Here is a 20,367-nt window from a genome sequence, read left to right on the forward strand (position 1 = left end):
TATTTTATAAATTTATATTTATTAATTAATATTTAATATTTATTAAATTAATTAAAAAGTAACATGTGATGGCCACCTTCGTAGATTTGTAAACTTAATTAATATAATAATAACTTAAAATTTTAATATATAAATTGGTTTAATATACAAATTTATTTATTTACTCACCCTAGCTGTATATATACAAATTTATTTACCAATTGTGAGGGTAATTGTTTAAAAAACTAAATTAAAATTTTAATAATAAAATAAAAAATAATGGAATAAATTAATTGATTAAAAAATAAAAAGAAGAGTTAATATATATTTTTAAGTTTTTAATACATTTTCTAAAATTTTGCCAAGGCTAAATTTATTTTTTTTATTATTCAATGAATAAATTTTTTGATAATTTATAAATTTTTATATATATTAGTTTACATGTATACAAACTTTATTTTATATTTTATGCACATTAAATATATTAATTTATATGTTTAGAATTTAAGTTCTATATCAATAAATAAAAATTTTATATTTTATAAATGAATATTTTAATATTTTACATTTTATAAATTAATTTTATATTTTATAAATTTGAGAGGGATTTTGAGACGGGAAAATATCCGTCACAAATTGAGAAGGATTAATTTACGTCTCTAAAATTCCTCTTAAATTGAGACGGAATTAGAGATGGAAAAAATCCGTTCTTACATTCGTCTCAAATTGAGACAAATTTTGAGATAAAAAAATTTCGTCCCTAATTTGAGACAAAAAAATTTTCATCTCAAATTTTCTCTCAAATTGAGACGGATTTAGAGATAGAAATAAATTTGTCTCAAATTTGAGACGAATTAGTTTTCATCTCGAAATTCGTCTCAAATTTGAGACGGAATTTAGAGACATAAATTTTTCCTTCTTAAATTAGAGACGAATTTTTTTTCGTGTCTAAATCCATCTCAATTTGAGATGGATTAGCTTTGGTCTCTAAATTCGTCTCAAATTAAAGAGGGATTATTTTTCGTCTCTAAATCGGTCTCAAATTAGAGACAGATTTTTTCCTATCTCTAAATCTATCTCTAATTTGAGACTGAAAAATCCGTCTCAAAAAATCCGTCTCTAAATTGTTATTTTCTTGTAGTGACTTTTTATTTACGTCTATGATCATGTATGTCCATCTTATTTTGCTTTATGTTGTTTGGACCTCAAATGACGTGCTCAGGGACCACCCAAGAGACGTTTTCTAGCACCGTTTGAAAAGCTTTTGGAAGAAGGCTAATACAATCACAAGTGGCATTGTGGAGTAGAAACTTATATTTTCTTTGTTGTTCAAGCCTAAGATAATATGGTTGGGGACCTTGCAAGAGGCGTTTCTGACACCAATTGAGAAAGCTCTTGGAAGGAGGCTAATACAGTCGCAAGTGGTATCATGGAATGGAAACTTGCATTTTTTTATGCACCCATTTGATATGAATGCTTTATTTTTAGGGGTTCTTCTCTTAGAAGAATCATCTTTTAATTTGGGTTCATCTCTTGGAATACTCAAATGTTCTAGGCGAGGCAAGTGTGGTTGAAGGGGAAAGAAATTCTTGAAGCATAAGTTTTGGGAAGTTTCGTAATTTTTTGTGGCATGTAGCGTTTATAGTTGTTATATATATATGTCTTTATATGATGCACTAGAATGTATAGGTTTTACTTTGGTGATATCAAATATATTAAAAATGTCAAACCCCATTGTATGAACTCAGTATTCATTTAAAGTTTGTTATTTTATTTTGACAAAAATATATAGGCGCTTTTTATATTCACTTATGACTAGCAAATTTACTCTAAATATCTAAAGATTTTTGTGTAGGACTTCAAAAAGTTTATCTTTTTCCTTTAAATATGTTATTTTAGAATGATTCAAAATTTAAACTTCGTAATATGAGTTATAACATAAATTGGGTTAAATTTGTTAAAATAAGTGCACTCCCAAAGACCTTGGCTTGATGAACTAAACAAAACACAAGAGTTTCAAAGGAAATGCGAGGCTACTAGAAGTAAATCTGCCTAAGCATCATTTAAGAGAATAATATTTAGTGAATTTGGAATAAATAATGAACCTGAATGGTTAAGAAAAATGAAAGTTTTAAAAATAAGATATAAATAATAAGAGTTACAGATGTAGTTATGAAAATTCATACCGTTTAGTTACTGTTAAGGATATAAAATTATGGTTAAAGTTATGATTATCTTAATAATAGTAACGAACCACCCCATCCCCAGTTTCATGTTTGTTAAGTTTAGATTTTATCTGGAACACATAAATGAAGATGCCATTGCAATTTTTTGTTTTTACTAACTTTAATCTGGATTTGTTACAGAGAGAACCGAGAGGGAGGTTTGGAGAAGAACTTTCCTCACCTTTTTATGGTGTTTTCGAATATAGGTTTATGTTAGGATATTTATATATATATATTTATTTAAATTGATTTTAAAACATAGTTAGATATGATATGGGAAGGGTTTTCATCTTTAGATATATATTGTTCAATACCTTCTTTGATTCAATCAGGGAATGGATCAAAATTGTTGATAAATAAGGAAAGATACACCTTTATTTCTACAAAAGAATATCTGTTGCCCCTGCATCGGCTGAGGAAGAAGAACTCGTGATTGTTAGTGCACACAACATTGGTCTGATGCTATTTTATCATGGTATCTCTATGTTAAATTAAGCATATATATATCTAAAGGTAAAAAGGAAAAAGAAAAATTCTATGTATTGTTACAAAAATATTTACAAACTACGTATATGATCCTATCTAGTTTGCTATATTTTCAATAAAAAGTATTTTCTCATAAGGATTAATTATGAGTTTCCTTCACTTGAGTTGTTTTTATTTTCGATGCATGTTATTTCTTTTTTTCTTTTTTGGGTAATCATCTATACGAATTATTTTTCATTATTGACATAATCGTATTCATTAAGCATTTGAACTCGGAAACGAAAGGTAAAATTTGATAAATTTGGCATATTTAATTACTATTATTTTGAAATTAGATGTGAGACCTAAGTATAAGTTGTGTCAAGACTAAAAATAATAAATGTCCCGAACAAAAAAAAAAAATGATGTAGCATGTAGTGCGTGTGAAAAAAAAACACATCAAAATAAATATTTGAAAGAATAAACTTCAATGGTTAAAACTTGGCTTTTAAGAAGACGCAAAATCAAGACTATTTTGTTAAGAAAATCCAAATAGGTTGCTGAAATTTGTTTTGAGAAAAACTTAATTACAAATTCTAGATTCTAGGCATATTTATAGTGTTTGGCTAATCCAAATCCATCTAATACTTGTAAATTAAATTCAACTAGAATCCTAATCGAAATAAATCCTAAGTAAAATTCAACTAAAATGCTAATAAAAATAAATTCTAATCAAACATGAAGTATAATCCTAAATCAAGTAGAATCCTAAAACTTATGAAGTATTAAAATATTATTCTGGTGCTACTGTTCTTTGGCATACTCGGGTCTGCCTTGGACTGGGTTTTGATCATTGACCGCATATAAAAAAAAACAAAAAAACACTAATCTAACTAGAATCTCTGTGACATGTCCATATGCGTCAAATTATATTGAAAACTTGTACCTGACATAGTTTGTTGGATTTAAAGACTAGATTAAGATACGAAAATAGATAAAGTAAGATCACAGTATTGGACCATCATATACGCCATTGCACTTTACTGAGATACATAAATATTTAGACCCACATGAGGAAGGAACAACTACTTATAATCATTTATAGAAACATTGACCATATAACATAGACTAAAACATCTACAAACTAGGGTTGCGCTTTGTCATTTCATCTTCCTAAGTTCACCCTCTCATCCCCAAGTTCACAATTTAATTGAGCTTCTTGTTGTTAGTTGTTGCATTCCTTCACCAACTCTTATTAGAAAGCCAACACAGTTCTGCTCATGTTTTAGAATTTCAAGAAGAGCTCATCCTCAAGACCTCTCCCAATGACCCAAGTCCTAGCTAGAGAGGCTTCTCTTGTTGGGATGAGGATGTAGGAATATTGTTCATCGAGTGTTTAGACCAATCTGCATACTTAGGCTGCTCCATTGGCCAGTTGTCAAAGAGATGGCGCAACGAGTATTGTTTTTGTTAAATCCACTATACTTGGGTGTGATTAATGATTTTTTTTTTTTTTAACTAAAGAGAGATATATAGATAGAACTAAAATGTTTGTACAAAACACAATCTAGGGCATACCCTAGAGAACACACTCACATAAGCGAAACAGATACTTAAGATCCACACACGACAAGATCAAAACAACATAAAAGGAACACAAAGGAGGAACATGGAATAGAAAAAGTAACAACTCCAGTTTGAAGTCAAAGTTAAGTTGGAACACAAAGTTAAGTCTTTTGGATGTTCAAATTCCTAAGGTTTCAGTTTTGCTTTCTCAAGTTTTTGTTTTATTATTTGAATGAATGGATTCTTATTAGCCCACAAAAAGAAGAAAAAAAAATAATAAAGAGGAAGGAGAACATAAAAGTTTATGTCGGAGCAATAATTTGTTTTTTTTTTTGGTTGGGGGGGGGGGGGGGGGGTTTGAGGGTAGGGTAGGTTCGGAATACGTACATATGGAGATCCACTGGGAGGGGACCTTTCATAGTTACATAGAGTCTAGCTCAAGTCTAATACTCTAGAGAGTATACAATACAACGACATGACACCTACTAAAAACCAAATGCCTAAGACACGAAGAGACCAAATTAGAAAACTACAAACTAGGACACAACTTGTGTGTTGCTAGGAAGGAACTGAAATTTGAGGTCTACTATTAAGCCAGGTCCGCAAGGGACTTGCACTAAGCTATGCTCAGGTTCAATACTCTTTCGAGCAAAACTGTGACAATGCCATATACCTAGCTACGACAAACTGAACCAACCAAACAAGCAAGAAATCAACCAACAAAAATCAAAAGACAAACCACACAGAATGAGAACAAACAAAGCCCGTGGCATCTTTATGCCAGAGCCCTTAGCATCTTCTTGTTGAAACCATAAAACTAGCTGAACCTGGTGATAGATAGCAAATTCCAAGAAGAGTAACATGAGACCTTCAAATGAAATGATGGTCATCATTACGAGAAAAAGACACGTGGGATTTGGACCAAAACACTTAATAAACTGCAAAAAAGCAAAAAATCGCAGAAAACAACACACTGAAGGCGATTAGTGATTGAGCTTTGGCTCGCGTCCCAAATTTATGGCTTCAAATGAATACCATCCATAAGAAGCTTTGGGTTGATAAAGGTTAGCACAAGCTTCATTTCATGTACCAGACTGTATACAGTTTATCTGATTTAAGGACTAGAATAAGATGACAGAAGGAAGTAGGAAAAGTATCAAGTAAGATCACAGTCCTGTATCGTTACATACCCAATTGCACTTTATTGTAAAAATGAGTATGTAGACCCACATAAGGGGAAACAACTGCTTACCATCATTTATAGAATTATTGACCATGCAGTATAAACAAAAGACATCTGCAAACTAGGCTAAAGAGAAATAATATATTGTTTGAAATTCCACCAATTACCTGCTTACATCACCTTTGTCCCAAACAACTTGTTACGCTTTGGTCTTTGTTTAACCTTCGTCTTCCTACCTCCGCTAGATGATCACTTTCTCATCCCCAAGTTCGCAATTTGGATCGACCTTCTTATTTTTAGTTGTTGCAATGCTTCACCAACGCTTAGAAACCCCAAAAAATTGTTTTTACGTTTGAGAATCCCTACAAGAGTTAATCTTCAAGGCCTTTCTCAATGGCCCAACCACTACATAAGCTTCTTTTGTTGGGATGAGGGTGAGGCTGGTTTTTGATCTGATAAGCCTATAGGAAAATTCTTCATGGAGAGATTAGACCAATCTGCGTACTCGGGTTGCTCTGCTGGCCAGTTTTCAAAGAGATGGCGCAAAGAGCATCGCTCCTGGGATTCAAGGTCACTGAAGTCATTGAAATAATCCTTGAGATTCATTTCAGTGTCATCCTCAGCAAACTTTGAGAGAATAGGTTTGTCAAAGTTTTGACTAGAGGATGGAAACCCTAAACCCATTCTAGTGGCTGGAGATGTGACAAGGTGGCTTTGTGGATCTTTCACTCTAATGCATACATTAAAAGGGAAGCAAATCAAAATGTGAAAAAGCTAGCATTATGATAAGAAAATAAAAAGGGTTAGAAATAGGTATGTAGTTAACATTTTAGCACTAAAGATGAACATGGAAGGAAGTATAGGGTCCTTACTTGTTAACGCAGATTCCTACACCAAGGCCCTCAGCATCAGATGGGAAGTTGATGGACTGATATTGGGCCGTAGCAACACCACCACAAGGGGTCGATATATATGAGAGCTGCCTCCTCTGGAGCAGATTCGTAGACCTTAATAGCCTCTCCTTCCACATGCTTTCCTGAGTAGAGGCGATGCTTATATATATGTCTTTCACAATATTTTTTCTTTGGAATTGCAGTTTTTGAGCATCGCCATTTATTCTCATATGCCCACTGGCACCTATCAAGCTTAGGAGAACTGTCACCCGATGCTCCTAGTTGAAAATTATTGCTTCCCACTTCATTTGAAAACCAAAACAAAATATCATAAATCAACTATAATTAAACCATTCATGGGAGATTAAAGCTGAAGAGAAACCATAGTCATTCTAAAATGAGGAGAGTCACAAGGAAGAAAAATAATCCAAACCTGCATTGGTAACATCGGATCTAGGAAAACCAATGAATTGATTTGGGTTGAGGGAAGCACTTAGCGCCATGAGCAAATCGGATGGAATAGGTGAATTTTCATTGATGCACTTGTATATCCTTATCTGTTGCTCTAGCTGAACCAACTGATTATAAGTAAATGGACGGAGTTCCCATCATGTTAGGAGTTCCCATGGCAGCATTTATGCCTCCCCAATGATAGCCTGAAAGGTGAAATAAGAATGAAAATTGGTAAATGTTTCTTAGTTATTTAATAAATTAATATTAATATTTTTAATTTTTATACAACTAGTATCAGTTTTATAATTATTTTTTTTTTACTTAAGTAGTATCAAATAATATCTAAGTTTCAGTCAAGAAAAACCCGCTAGTGAAATTAGCGAGTTTGCCTTTGCACAAGGCTTGCAAGTCTCTTGGCTCTAGCTTGGATAACATTCAATACTATCTTAATAAAAATATCAAATTTGAAGCTAGTTGGGTTTTAAACAAAAAAAATGATAATTTGACAAAAAAAATCGGAAATTTTTGACAATAATGTATATGTTGTAAATATTTAGAAATTAGATGCAAAAAATAAAATCTAAAAACACAAGTGAGATAGAATACTAGAATGCTTTACTAGGAATATAATGGTACACACATAGATGGAAAATAAGGGAAAGAAATTAAAAAATATATAATAAATATATATAAGAAGAAAGAGTGAAAGAAAATAATTTTTTCTATTTGTTAGTCCTCTATATGTTTTGCCATGTTATCCACATTATTTCAAATTGATGAAATCAAAACTAAAAGTTTTTTTTATCAATATAATATATAATTTTCAATCATCAATCAATCACATATCAAGAGCAACCAATTAAAACATCAAATTAAAAATCAGTAATACTCAAAGATATTGAGATCTTTAAAGGAGAATAAAATAAAACCCAAAAAAGATAAAAGAAGAAAGTTTACTTCTTGACAAAAGTAATTAAAACCCTAAAAAAAAAAATTATTATTTTGTTGAGTTGGAGGATGTTTACATTACCTGTATTATTATCAAAAAGGCTTTGTGCATTGACATTCATAGACTTGACTGGGTTTTGATATATTGCAATGGGGGCTCTAGAATCACCAGTTTTGGCTATTTTAAAACTTCTATTGTCTTCTGTTTTGGACCTAAATTTCTCCTCAATCTGAAACGGACATTCGCTGTTGCTTTGTACATCGATGGCCTCTAATTGTGAAGCAACCTGAGAAACAAAGGCTGCATCGAATGGACTAGTTGAGCTATCCAAACCCATTGATCCAAAATCTATTATATTAACATATTTACAAAAAGAATAGACGGAATAGAAAGGTAGAAATAAAACAGGAAAATCAAAGAGGCATAGTTCGAAGTTGAGTAACAGGGCAATTTATACAACTCAAAAGAACTTCCCTACTTGGGACTATTTGTTTGAATTTACCAAATATGATTATATAATAAATATAAGGACCATTAAATTACAAATTTTGCTTGATTTAATTGTCAATTTTATTCATTGTCATTTTATCTTGAAATAATATATATAACATATTGTGCATTTTACCCTTGGATTATCTGCTGCCTCTCCTCTTTTTTGCTTTCACTATTTCTCCTTTTTACTTTCTTTTGCTAAGACAACTATTTCTCTTGTAAAGTAAATGCATATTTATAAATTTTATTTTAGGAAAATATTTCTTCTGTTATATAATATATAGATTTTTTAAAATACAAATATAAACTAAAACAAGAAAAATATATATTCTTATAAAATAAATATATTGCAATGGGGGCTCTAGAATCACTAGTTTTGGCTATTTTGAAACTTCGATTGTCTTCTGTTCTGAACGAAGATCTCTGATACCCACAATTGCTTTGTATATCAGTGGCCTTTGATTGTGAAGTAGCCTGAGAACTAGAGCCTGCACAGAATGGACTTGTTGAGTTATAATGGTACACATATAGATGAAAAATAAGGGAAAGAGATTTAAAAATGCAATAAATACTTAACAATAAATAGTGAAATAAAATATTTTTTTTTCCATTTGTTAGTCCTATCAGTCCTCTATATGTTTCCATTTTATGCACTTTATTTCAAATTAATGAAATCAAAATTAAAATATTTTTTTATATGTATAACATACAATTTTCAATTATCAATCAATCTCATATCAAACACAACAAATTGAATGGTGAAATTACAAATGAGTAAAATTCAAAGAAATTAACATGTATAAAAGAGAACTAAATAAAACCTAAAGAAGATAAAGGAAGAAAGTTTATTTCAAGAAAAAACTAAGTAAAACCCTAATTGAGAGGAAAGATGTTTGACATTACCTGCATTACTATCAAAAGGGATTTGTGGATTTGAGTAAGAAGAGTTGACTAGGTTTTGGTGTATTGTAATCGAGGCTCTAAAATCACAAGTTTTGGCTACTTTAAAACTCATATTGTCCTCTGCAATGGACTCAAATCTCCCATCAATTTGGAACAAATATCTATTGTTGCTCTGTAGATTAGTAGCCTCTGATTGTGAAGTGGCTTGAGAAATAGAGTCGGCATCAAATGGATAAATGGAGCTATCTAAACCCATGACCCAAAATCTATTATAGTTAACAAATCTGTGAAGAAAATGGAAGGAAGAGGAAGATGAAAATAAAAGAGGGGAATCGAAGAGGGCATACTTTGAGGGCAACCAGTAAAGGGGATTTATACAAGTCAACTAAATGGCATGTCCCAATTCAAGACCATTTATTTGAACTTACCAAATATGATTATATATATAATGGCCATTAAAGTTACAAATTTCACCTGACTTAATTTTCAAAATTTCCTTCTTTAATTGACTTTTGTTTTATCTTGAATAATATATTATAATATTTCATAGATAACATTAGAATATTGAGATTTCAAATGATTTTATTTTAATTTTTATTATTTAAAATAATTGCAGTTCGAATTCTATCTCTCGAAATGACAATAACAAAGATGTTATTTTGAATTGTTTTATTTTTTTGGCTCATGTGATTTTATTCAAACATAAATTCTTCTATTTCAAATTTAGTATGAATTTAGACCAAAATTCAATTGCTTCCAACAATTATATATGGAAATAATGAATTTAGAATTTCAAATATGATCAAATGACAATGATAGGGTCTAATGATTCTATTCAAACGTACCCTTATAAAATGAACAAACCAAAAATGAAACTGGCTTTGGTTTTTGTTTCAAGTAGATTGCTTTGATCACCCCTGGTGATTTGGCCTAATTTGGTCTAATGATTCTATTTCTCCTTTTTGCTTTTTTTGCTAAGACACAGTTCTCTTTTAAACTAAATGTATTTATAATTCTTTTTAGATAATTAAAATATATCTTCTGTTACATAATATATTTGATATTTTTGAAATATAAATAACAACTAAAAATATGAAAATATATTTAGCACATAAAATAAATATACATTCAGATCATGACAAAAAAATAAGTAAATAAATTTTTTAAAAAATATATTTAAACATATAATTAATGATATTTTCAAACATATAGATATAAAGACATATGTAAGTAATAAAAAAAGTCGAAGTGTCAAATTGACTATTGTATCTTAAGGCCAAATAAACAATTGTAGTTTTAGAAATTAGGCGTTAACCATTATGGTTGACTATATATTGGATGATGATGTCAAATTCACTACTTTACTTAATTTAAAAATGGTCAAATATATCGTTGTACTTTTAAATTTGAATTACTTTAGCCATTATGGTATATATATGTTGTCTTGATGTCGTTGGACTACATTTTAATTCCATTAAAAGTGTTAAAATTTCCCTAATCAATCCGTAATTCAAAATTACACTCAAAATCATGCACATTCCAAAAGTTTGTGATCAAGGGTTAATTGCATTGTGAGTTGAATGAGGGAGATAAGAGTGACTATTTTGATTCTTTAGAAGGAGCAAGGACAAAAAGACTAAATCAAAAGTTAAATCAAGATTCGAAGAATACCACGCAGCTGCAATCAGCTTACAACAATAACCCTAGATTGTATCATGTTTGTTTGGAATGTAATTTTTAAGTTAGGGTTTAATTGGGGGGTATTGGTTACCCTATTAATGGTATTAAATGTTGTCCATGGTGTCAAGATGACATTTATCACAATGGTTAATATAATCCTTAGATGTGAAAATATAGTAGTTTATTTAGCTATTTTAAAGTATGGTGGCAGATTCGGCACTGTCGTCAAATGACGGCTATCATAGTGGTTAATGTGATATGATTTGAAAGGGTAGGAGTTTATTTGACTTTTTTTTTGGCTAACTAGGCATTTTGCTCTAGAAAAAAGCATTTGTCAACCAGAGATCCAGAGAGAGAAAAAGACAGAGAGAAAGTAAGCTGGTGAGAGTTTCAATGGTGAACCACAAATGGGGTTCTATGAATCATGCGTCATAACATCCTTTCTTTGCTTTGTTAGTTAGGGTTGTGATGGGTTTTTCTTATTGTTAGGGATTGGAGAGGAGAAGAGAGGGTAGAGAGTAAATAGAAAGCATGGGTTCATCTATGGCTACATTGGGGTTCTTTGACAATTAGGGCTTCGATTTGATTTATGGTTAGGATGAAATTTAGTTGTATGTTTGCAAAGAATGGGGAAATGACAAGAATAGGACTTAGAGAAGGATGTTGTGAACTTTAGGGGTTTGTTTGTCATTATTTATTCACTAAGGTGTAACACCCTAAATCAGTTTTAGAATATTTAGAGACTCAAGAAAACAAAGTCCAATTCAATTTGGAGAAAATTTAATTGGCCAAGTGAGTGGGTCATAATGATTTGAATATGTATATATATATATGTGTGTGTATATGTATATAATATAGGAGGTGAGTGGGCTAGCAATTGAATCAGCCCCGTTTGCTAGCCCCTGTTCCAGCCAAGGCAGCCCCCTTGCATCATTGAGGATGGTTTGGAAGCCATCCCGCAATATAACCCCGTTCAACCCCTTTCCTATTTCTCAATGTTCACATGTATTTATAGGGATATTTCACTAGAAAAAAATGTTTCAAAAAAAAAAATTAAAACACAAATTTCTCATATCAATTGGATTCTTTATGGGAAAGATGAGGGATTCTATAAATTGAGATAGAGTCTCTCATTTGAGAAAAAATAAAGAAGAATAGAGAAGGGGGGAAGGAAGAGAGAACTGGAAGAAACTTACAATCATGGTGATTAAGGAGTGGTTGAGAAGCTAAGAAAAGCGAACAAGATATTCTCTAAAGAGACCTCAAGGTGAAGTTCTCTCACCCACATCTCTTATTTCGTGGTTTTCATGTTACATGAGAAATCAATTTTGAAAATATACTTTGTGTTGACTTTTTATTTATGTCTATCATCATGTATGTCCATCTTATTTTGCTCTATGTTGTTTGGACCTCAAATGACATGCTCAAGACCACCCAAGAGACACTTCTAGCACCGTTTGAAAAGCTATTGGAAGAAGGTTAATACAATCACAAGTGGTATTATGGAGTAAAAACTTATATTTTCCTTGTTGTTCAAGCCTAAGATAATATGGTTGGGGACCTTGCAAGAGGCGTTTTTGGCATCAATTGAGAAAGCTCTTGGAAGGAGGCTAATACAGTTACAAGTGGTATCGTGGAATGGAAACTTGCATTTTTTTATGCACCCATTTGATATAAATGCTTTATTTTTTTGGGTTCTTCTCTTAGAAGAATCATCTTTTAACTTGGGTTCATCTCTTGGAATACTCAAATGTTCTAGGCCAGGCAAGTGTGGTTGAAGGGGAAAGAAATTCTTGAAGCATATAGGTTTTGGGAAGTTTTGTTATTTTTTGTGGCATGTAGCATTTATAGTTGCTATATATATATATATATATGTCTTTATATGATGCACTAGAATGTATAGGTTTTACTTTGGTGATATCAAATATATTAAAAACGTCAAACCCCGTTGTATGAACTCAATATTCATTTAAAGTTTGTTATTTTATTTTGACAGAAATAGACGCTTTTTATGTTCACTTATGACTAGCAAATTTACTCTAAATATCTGAAGATTTTTGTGTAGGACTTCAAAAAGTTTATCTTTTTCCTTTAAATTTGTTATTTTAGAATGATTCAAAATTTAAACTTCTTAATATGAGTTATAACATAAATTGGGTTAAATTTGTTAAAATAAGTGCACTCCCAAAGACCTTGGCCTGATAACTAAACTAAACACAAGAGTTTCAAAGGAAATGCGAGGCTACAAGAAGTTAATCTGCCTAAGCATCATTTAAGAGAATAATATATATTTAGTGAATTTGGAATAAATAATGAACTTGAATGGTTAAGAAAAATGAAAGTTTTAAAATAAGATATAAATAATAAGAGTTACAGATGCAGTTATGAAAATTCATACCGTTCAGTTACTGTTAAGGATATAAAACTATGGTTAAAGTTATGGTTATCTTAAAAATAGTAACGAACCACCCCATTCTTAGTTTCACATTTGTTAAGTTTAGATTTTATCTGGAACACATAAATGAAGATGCCATTGCAATTTTTTGTTTTTACTAACCTTAATCTGGGTTTGTTATAGAGAGAACGGAGAGGGAAGTTTGGAGAAGAAGAACTTTCCTCACCTTTTTATGGTGTTTTCGAATATAGGTTTCTGCTAGGATATTTATATATATATATATATTTATATTGATTTTAAAACATAGTTAGATATGATATGGGAAGGGTTTTCATCTTTAGATATATATTGTTCAATACCTTTTTTGTTTCAATCAGGGAATGGATCAAAATTGTTGATAAATAAGGAAAGATACACCTTTATTTCTACCAAAGAATATCTGTTGCCCCTTGCATCGGCTGAGGAAGAAGAACTCGTGATTGTCAGTACACACAACATTGGTCTGATGCTATTTTATCATGGTATCTCTATGTTAAATTAAGCATAAATATATCTAAAGGTAAAAAGGAAAAAGAAAAATTCTATGTATTGTTACAAAAATATTTACAAACTATGTATATGATCCCATCTAGTTTGCTATATTTTCAATAAAAAGTATTTTCTCATAAGGATTAATTATGAGTTTCCTTTCCTTCACGCGAGTTGTTTTTATTTTCGATGCATGTTATTTCTTTTTTTCTTTATTGGGTAATCATCTATATGAGTTATTTTTTATTATTGACATAATTGTATTCATTAAGCATTTGAACTTGGAAATGGAAGGTGAAATTTGATAAATTTTGCATATTTAATTACCATTATTTTGAAATTAGACGTGAGACCTAAGTATAAATTGTGTCAAGATTAAAAATAATAAATGTTCTTAACAAAAAAAAAAAAAAAATGACGTAGCATGTAGTGCACGTGTGAAAAAAATACACTAAAATAAATATTTGAAAAAACAAACTTCAATAGTCGAATCTTGGCTTTCAAAAAGACGCAAAAACAAGACTATTTTGTTAAGAAGACCGAAATAACTTGCTAAAATTTGTATTGAGAAAAACTTGATTACAAACTCTAGGTTCTAGTCATATTTATAGTGTTTGGCTAATCCAAATCTATCTAATACTTGTAAATAAAATTCAACTAGAATCCTAATCGAAATAAATCCTAAGTAAAATTCAACTAGAATTCTAATAGAAATAAATTCTAATCAAATATGAAGTATAATCTTAAATCAAGTAGAATCCTAGAACTTATGAAATATTAAAATATTATTCTGGTGCTATTGTTCTCTGGCGTAGTCAGGTCGGGCTTGGACTGGGTCTTGATCAGTGACCACATAAAAAAAAAAGAAAAACACTAATCTAACTAGAATCTCTGTGACATGTCCACATGCATCAAATTATATTGAAAACTTGTACCTGACATAGTTTGTTGGATTTAAAGACTAGATTAAGATGATAGACGAAAATAGATAAAGTAACACAAGTAAGATCACAGTGTTGGACCATAATATCTGCAATTGCACTTTACTGAGATACATAAATATTTAGACCCACATGAGGGAGGAACAACTGCTTATAATCATTTATAGAAACATTGACCATATAACATAGACAAAAACATCTACAAACTAGGGTTGCGCTTTGTCATTTCATCTTCCTAAGTTCACTCTCTCATCCCCAAGTTCACAATTTAATTGAGCTTCTTGTTGTTAGTTGTTGCATTCCTTCACCAACTCTTATTAGAAAGCCAACACAGTTCTGCTCATGTTTTAGAACTTCAAGAAGAGCTCATCCTCAAGACCTCTCCCAATAAGTGCTAGCTAGCTAGAGAGGCTTCTCTTGTTGGGATGAGGATGAGGTTGACGTTCGATTCAATGAGGATATAGGAATATTGTTCATCGAGTGTTTAGACCAATCTGCATACTTAGGCTGCTCCATTGGCCAGTTGTCAAAGAGATGGTGCAACGAGTATTGTTTTTGTTAAATCCACTGTACTTGGGGGTGATTAATGATTTTTTTATTTTAAGTAAAAGAGATATATATAGATAGAACTAAAATGTTTGTACAAAACACAATTTAGGGAATACCCTAGAGAATACACTCACATAAGCAGAAACAGATACTCAAGATCCACACACGACATGATCAAAACAACATAAAAGGAACGCAAAGGAGGAACATGAAATAGAAAAAGTAATAACTCCAGTTTGAAGTCAAAGTTAAGTTGGAACACAAAGTTAAGTCTTTTGGATGTTCAAATTCCTAAGGTTTCAGTTTTGCTTTCTCAAGTTTTTGTTTTATTATTTGAATGAATGGAATCTTATTAGCCCACAAAAAGAAGGAAAAAAAAATAAAGAGAAGGAGAACATAAAAGTTTATGTCGGAGTAATAATTTGTTTTTGTTTTTGGTTTGGGGAGGGGGGGGGGGTTGTTGAGCGTAGGGTAGGTTTGGAATACGTACATATGAAGATCCACTGGGAGGGGACCTTGCATAGTTACATTGAGTCTAGCTCAAGTCTATTACTCTAGAGAGTATACAATACGACGACATGACACCTACTAAAAACCAAATGCCTAAGACACGAAGAGACCAAACACAACTTGTGTGTTGCTAGGAAGGAACTGAAATTTGAGGTCTACTATTAAGCCAAGTCCGCAAGGGACTTGCACTAAGCTATGCTCAGGTTCAATACTCTTTCGAGCAAAACTGTGACAATGCCATATACCTAGCTACGACAAACTGAACCAACCAAACAAGCAAGAAATCAACCAACAAAAATCAAAAGACAAACCACACAGAATGAGAACAAACAAAGCCCGTGGCATCTTTATGCCAGAGCCCTTAGCATCTTCTTGTTGAAACCATAAAACTAGCTGAACCTGGTGATAGATAGCAAATTCCAAGAAGAGTAACATGAGACCTTCAAATGAAATGATGGTCATCATTACGAGAAAAAGACACGTGGGATTTGGACCAAAACACTTAATAAACTGCAAAAATGCAAAAAATCGCAGAAAACAAAACACTGAAGGCGATTAGTGATTGAGCTTTGGCTCGCGTCCCAAATTTATGGCTTCAAATGAATACCATCCATAAGAAGCTTTGGGTTGATAAAGGCTAGCACAAGCTTCATTTCATGTACCAGACTGTATACAGTTTATCTGATTTAAAGACTAGAATAAGATGACAGAAGGAAGTAGGAAAAGTATATATCAAATATGATCACAGTCCTGTATCATTACATACCCAATTGCACTTTATTGTAAAAATGAGAATATATGTAGACCCGCATAAGGGGAAACAACTGCTTACCATCACTTATAGAATTATTGACCATGCAGTATAAACAAAAGACATCTGCAAACTAGGCTAAAGAGAAATAATATATTGTTTGAAATTCCACCAATTACCTGCTTACATCACCTTAGTCCAAAACAACTTGTTACGCTTTGGTCTTTGTTTAACCTTCATCTTCCTACCTCCACTAGATGATCACTTTCTCATCCCCAAGTTCGCAATTTGGATCGACCTTCTTATTTTTAGTTGTTGCACTGCTTCACCAACGCTTGTTAGAAACCCCAAAAAGTTGTGTTTACGAATCCCTAGAACAGTTAATCTTCAAGGCCTTTCCCAATGACCCAACTACTACATAAGCTTCTTTTGTTGGGATGAGGGTGAGGTTGGTGTTTGATCTGATAAGCCTATAGGAATATTCTTCATGGAGAGATTAGACCAATCTGCGTACTCGGGTTGCTCTGCTGGCCAGTTATCAAAGAGATGGCGCAAAGAGCATCGCTCCTGGGATTCAAGGTCACTGAAGTCAAGGAAATAATCGTTGAGATTCATGTCAGGCTCATCCTCAGCAAACTCTGAGAGAACAGGTTTGTCAAAGTTTTGACCAGAGGATGGAAACCCGAAACCCATGCTAGTGGCTGGAGATGTGACAATGTGGCTTTGTGGATCTTTCACTCTAATGCATACATTAAAAGGGAAACAAATCAAAATGTGAAAAAGCATTGTGTTAAGAAAATAAAAAGGGTTAGAAATATGTATGCAGTTAACATTTTAGCACTAAAGATGAACATGGAAGGAAGTATAGGGTCCTCACTTGTTAACGCAGAGTCCTACACCAAGGCCCTCAGCATCAGATGGGAAGTTGATGGACTGATATTGGGCAGTGGCAACACCACCACAAGGGGTCGATATAGATGCAGATCCACCAACAAGAGCTGCCTCCTCTGGAGCAGATTCGTAGACCTTATTAGTCTCTCCTTGCACATGCTTTCCTGAGGAGAGGCAATGCTTATATATATGTCTTTCACAATATTTTTTGTTTAGAATTGCAGTTTTTGAGCATCGCCTTTTATTCTCATATGTCCACTGGCATCTATCAAGCTTAGGAGAACTGTCACCCGATGCTCCTAGTTGAAAATTATTACTTCCCACTTCATTTGAAAACCAAATTAAACAAAATATCATAAATCAACTATAATTAAACCATTCATGGGAGATTAAAGCTGAAGAGAAACCATAGTCATTCTAAATTGAGGAGAGTCACAAGGAAGAAAAATAACCCAAACCTGCATTGGTAGCATCGGATCTAGGAAAACTAATTAATTGATTTGGGTTGAGGGAAGCACTTAGCGCCATGAGCAAATCGGATGGAATAGGTGAATTTTCATTGATGCACTTATATATCCTTATCTGTTGCTCTAGCTCAACCAACTGAGCACGAGTAAATGGACATGGAGTTCCCATCATGTTAGGAGTTCCCATGGCAGCATTTATGCCTCCACAATGATAGCCTGAAAGGTGAAATAAGAATAAAAATTGGTAAAGGTTTTTGAGTTATTTAATAAATTAATATTAATATTTTAAATTTTTATAGAACTAGTATCAATTTTGTAATTCTTTTTTTTACTAAAGTAGTATCAGATAATATCTAACTTTCAACCAAGAAAAACTTGCTAGTGAAATTAGCGAGTTTGCCCTTGCACAAGGCTTGTGAGTCTCTTGGCTCTAGCTTGGATAACATTCAATACTATCTCAATAAAAATATCAAATTTGAAGCTTGTTGGGTTTTAAACGAAAAAAAAATGTTAATTTGTCAAAAAAATCCGAGTTTATTGGCAATAATGTATATATTGTAAATATTTTAAAATTAGATGGAAAATATAAGATCTAAAAACACAAGTGAGATAGAATACTAGAATGCTTTACTAAGAACATAATGGTACGCACACAGATGGAAAATAAGGGAAGGAAATTAAAAAAAAATATAATGAATATATAAGAAGAAAGAGTGAAAGAAAATAATTTTTTCCATTTGTTAGTCTTATTAGTCCTCTATATGTTTTGCCATGTTATCCACATTATTTCAAATTGATGAAATCAAAACTAAAAGGTTTTTTTTTATCAATATATATAATATACAATTTTCAATCACAAATCAATCACATATCAGGTGCAACCAATTAAAAGATCAAATTAAAAATTAGTAATACTCAAAGATGTTGAGATCTTTAAAAGAGAATAAAATTAAACCCAAAAAGGATAAAAGAAGAAAGTTTACTTCTTGACATAAGTAATTAAAACCCTAAAAAAATATTATTGTTTTGTTGAGTTGGAGGATGTTAATTACATTACCTGTATTATTATCAAAAGGGCTTTGTGCATTGACATTCATAGAGTTGATTGGGTTTTGATATATTGCAATCGGGGCTCTAGAATCACCAGTTTTGGCTACTTTAAAATTGTTATTGTCTTCTGCTTTGGACCTAAATTTCTCCTTAATCTGAAATGGACATTCACTGTTGCTTTGTACATCGATGGCCTTCAATGGTGAAGCAACCTGAGAAATAAAGGCTGCATCGAATGAACTAGTTGAGCTCTCCAAACCCATTGATCCAAAATCTATTATATTAACATATGTACAAAAAGAATAGACGGAATAGAAACGTAGAAATAAAATAGGAAAATCAAAGAGGCAATTTATACAACTCAAAAGAACCTCCCAACTTAGGATTATATAATAAATATAAGTCCCATTAAATTACAAATTTTGGTTGATTTAATTGTCAATTTTATTCATTGCCATTTTATCTTGAAATAATATATATACCATATTGTGCATTTTACCCTTGGATTATCTGCTGCCTCTCCTCTTTTTTGCTTTCACTATTTCTCCTTTTTACTTTTTTTGCTAAGACAACTATTTCTCTTTTAAAGTAAATGTATATTTCTAAATTTTATTCTAGGAAAATATTTCTTTTGTTATATATATAATATATAGATTTTTTTAAAAATACAAATATAAACTAAAACAAGAAAAATATATATTCATATAAAATAAATATATTGCAATGGGGGCTCTAGAATCGCCAGTTTTGACTATTTTGAAACTTCGATTGTCTTTTGATCTAAACGAAGATCTGTGATTAATTTGAAATTAATACCCACAATTGCTTTGTATATCAATGGCCTTTGGTTGTGAAACAGTTTGAGAACTAGAGCCTGCACAGAATAAACTTGTTGAGTTATAATGGCACACATATAAATGGAAAATAAGGGAAAGAGAGATTTAAAAATGCAATAAATATATAACTATAAATAGTGAAATGAAATATATTTTTTTCCATTTGTTAGTCCTATCAGTCCTCTATATATTTCCATTTTATCCACTTTATTTCAAATTAATGAAATCAAAATTAAAATATTTTTTTATATGTATAACGTACATTTTTCAATTATCAATCAATCTCATATCAAACACAACAAATTGAAAGGTTAAATTACAAATCAGTAAAATTCAAAGAAATTAACATCTATAAAAGAGAACTAAATAAAACCTAAAGAAGATAAAGGAAGAAAGTTTATTTCATGACAAAACTAAATAAAACCCTAAAAAACTCTTATTTTGTTGAGAGGAAAGATGTTTGACATTACCTGCATTACTATCAAAAGGGATTTGTGCATTTGAGTAAGAAGAGTTGACCAAGTTTGGGTGTATTGTAATCGAGGCTCTAGAATCACAAGTTTTGGCTACTTTAAAACTCATATTGTCCTCTGCAATGGACTCAAATCTCCCATCAATTTGGAATAGATATCTATTGTTGCTATGTAGATTAGTAACCTCT

General features: G+C 31.5%; 1 protein-coding gene across 1 annotated transcript; it reads right to left on the minus strand.

The window, feature by feature from the left end:
• Nucleotides 1–16,876: 16,876 nt before the first annotated feature.
• Nucleotides 16,877–19,133, minus strand: LOC127799840 (uncharacterized). Its single transcript, XM_052334056.1, has 4 exons — nucleotides 18,878–19,133; nucleotides 17,812–18,036; nucleotides 17,340–17,517; nucleotides 16,877–17,201 (listed from the first exon to the last, which is right to left on the minus strand). The coding sequence occupies exons 1-4, from the start codon at nucleotides 19,131–19,133 to the stop codon at nucleotides 16,877–16,879; spliced, it is 984 nt and encodes a 327-aa protein (XP_052190016.1).
• Nucleotides 19,134–20,367: the final 1,234 nt, after the last annotated feature.

Source organism: Diospyros lotus, chromosome 4 (genome assembly GCF_014633365.1).
Source record: "Diospyros lotus cultivar Yz01 chromosome 4, ASM1463336v1, whole genome shotgun sequence".
Classification (NCBI taxonomy): Eukaryota; Viridiplantae; Streptophyta; class Magnoliopsida; order Ericales; family Ebenaceae; genus Diospyros; species Diospyros lotus.

Coding starts and splice junctions, on each gene's coding strand:
- LOC127799840 (XM_052334056.1), bottom strand. CDS start 19,133: ATGGGTTTGGAGAGCTCAACTAGTTCATTCGATGCAGCCTTTATTTCT. Junction 18,037..18,877: donor CCCTTTTGATAATAATACAG/GTAATGTAATTA, acceptor TTCACCTTTCAG/GCTATCATTGTGGAGGCATA. Junction 17,202..17,339: donor GTAGGACTCTGCGTTAACAA/GTGAGGACCCTA, acceptor TGTATGCATTAG/AGTGAAAGATCCACAAAGCC.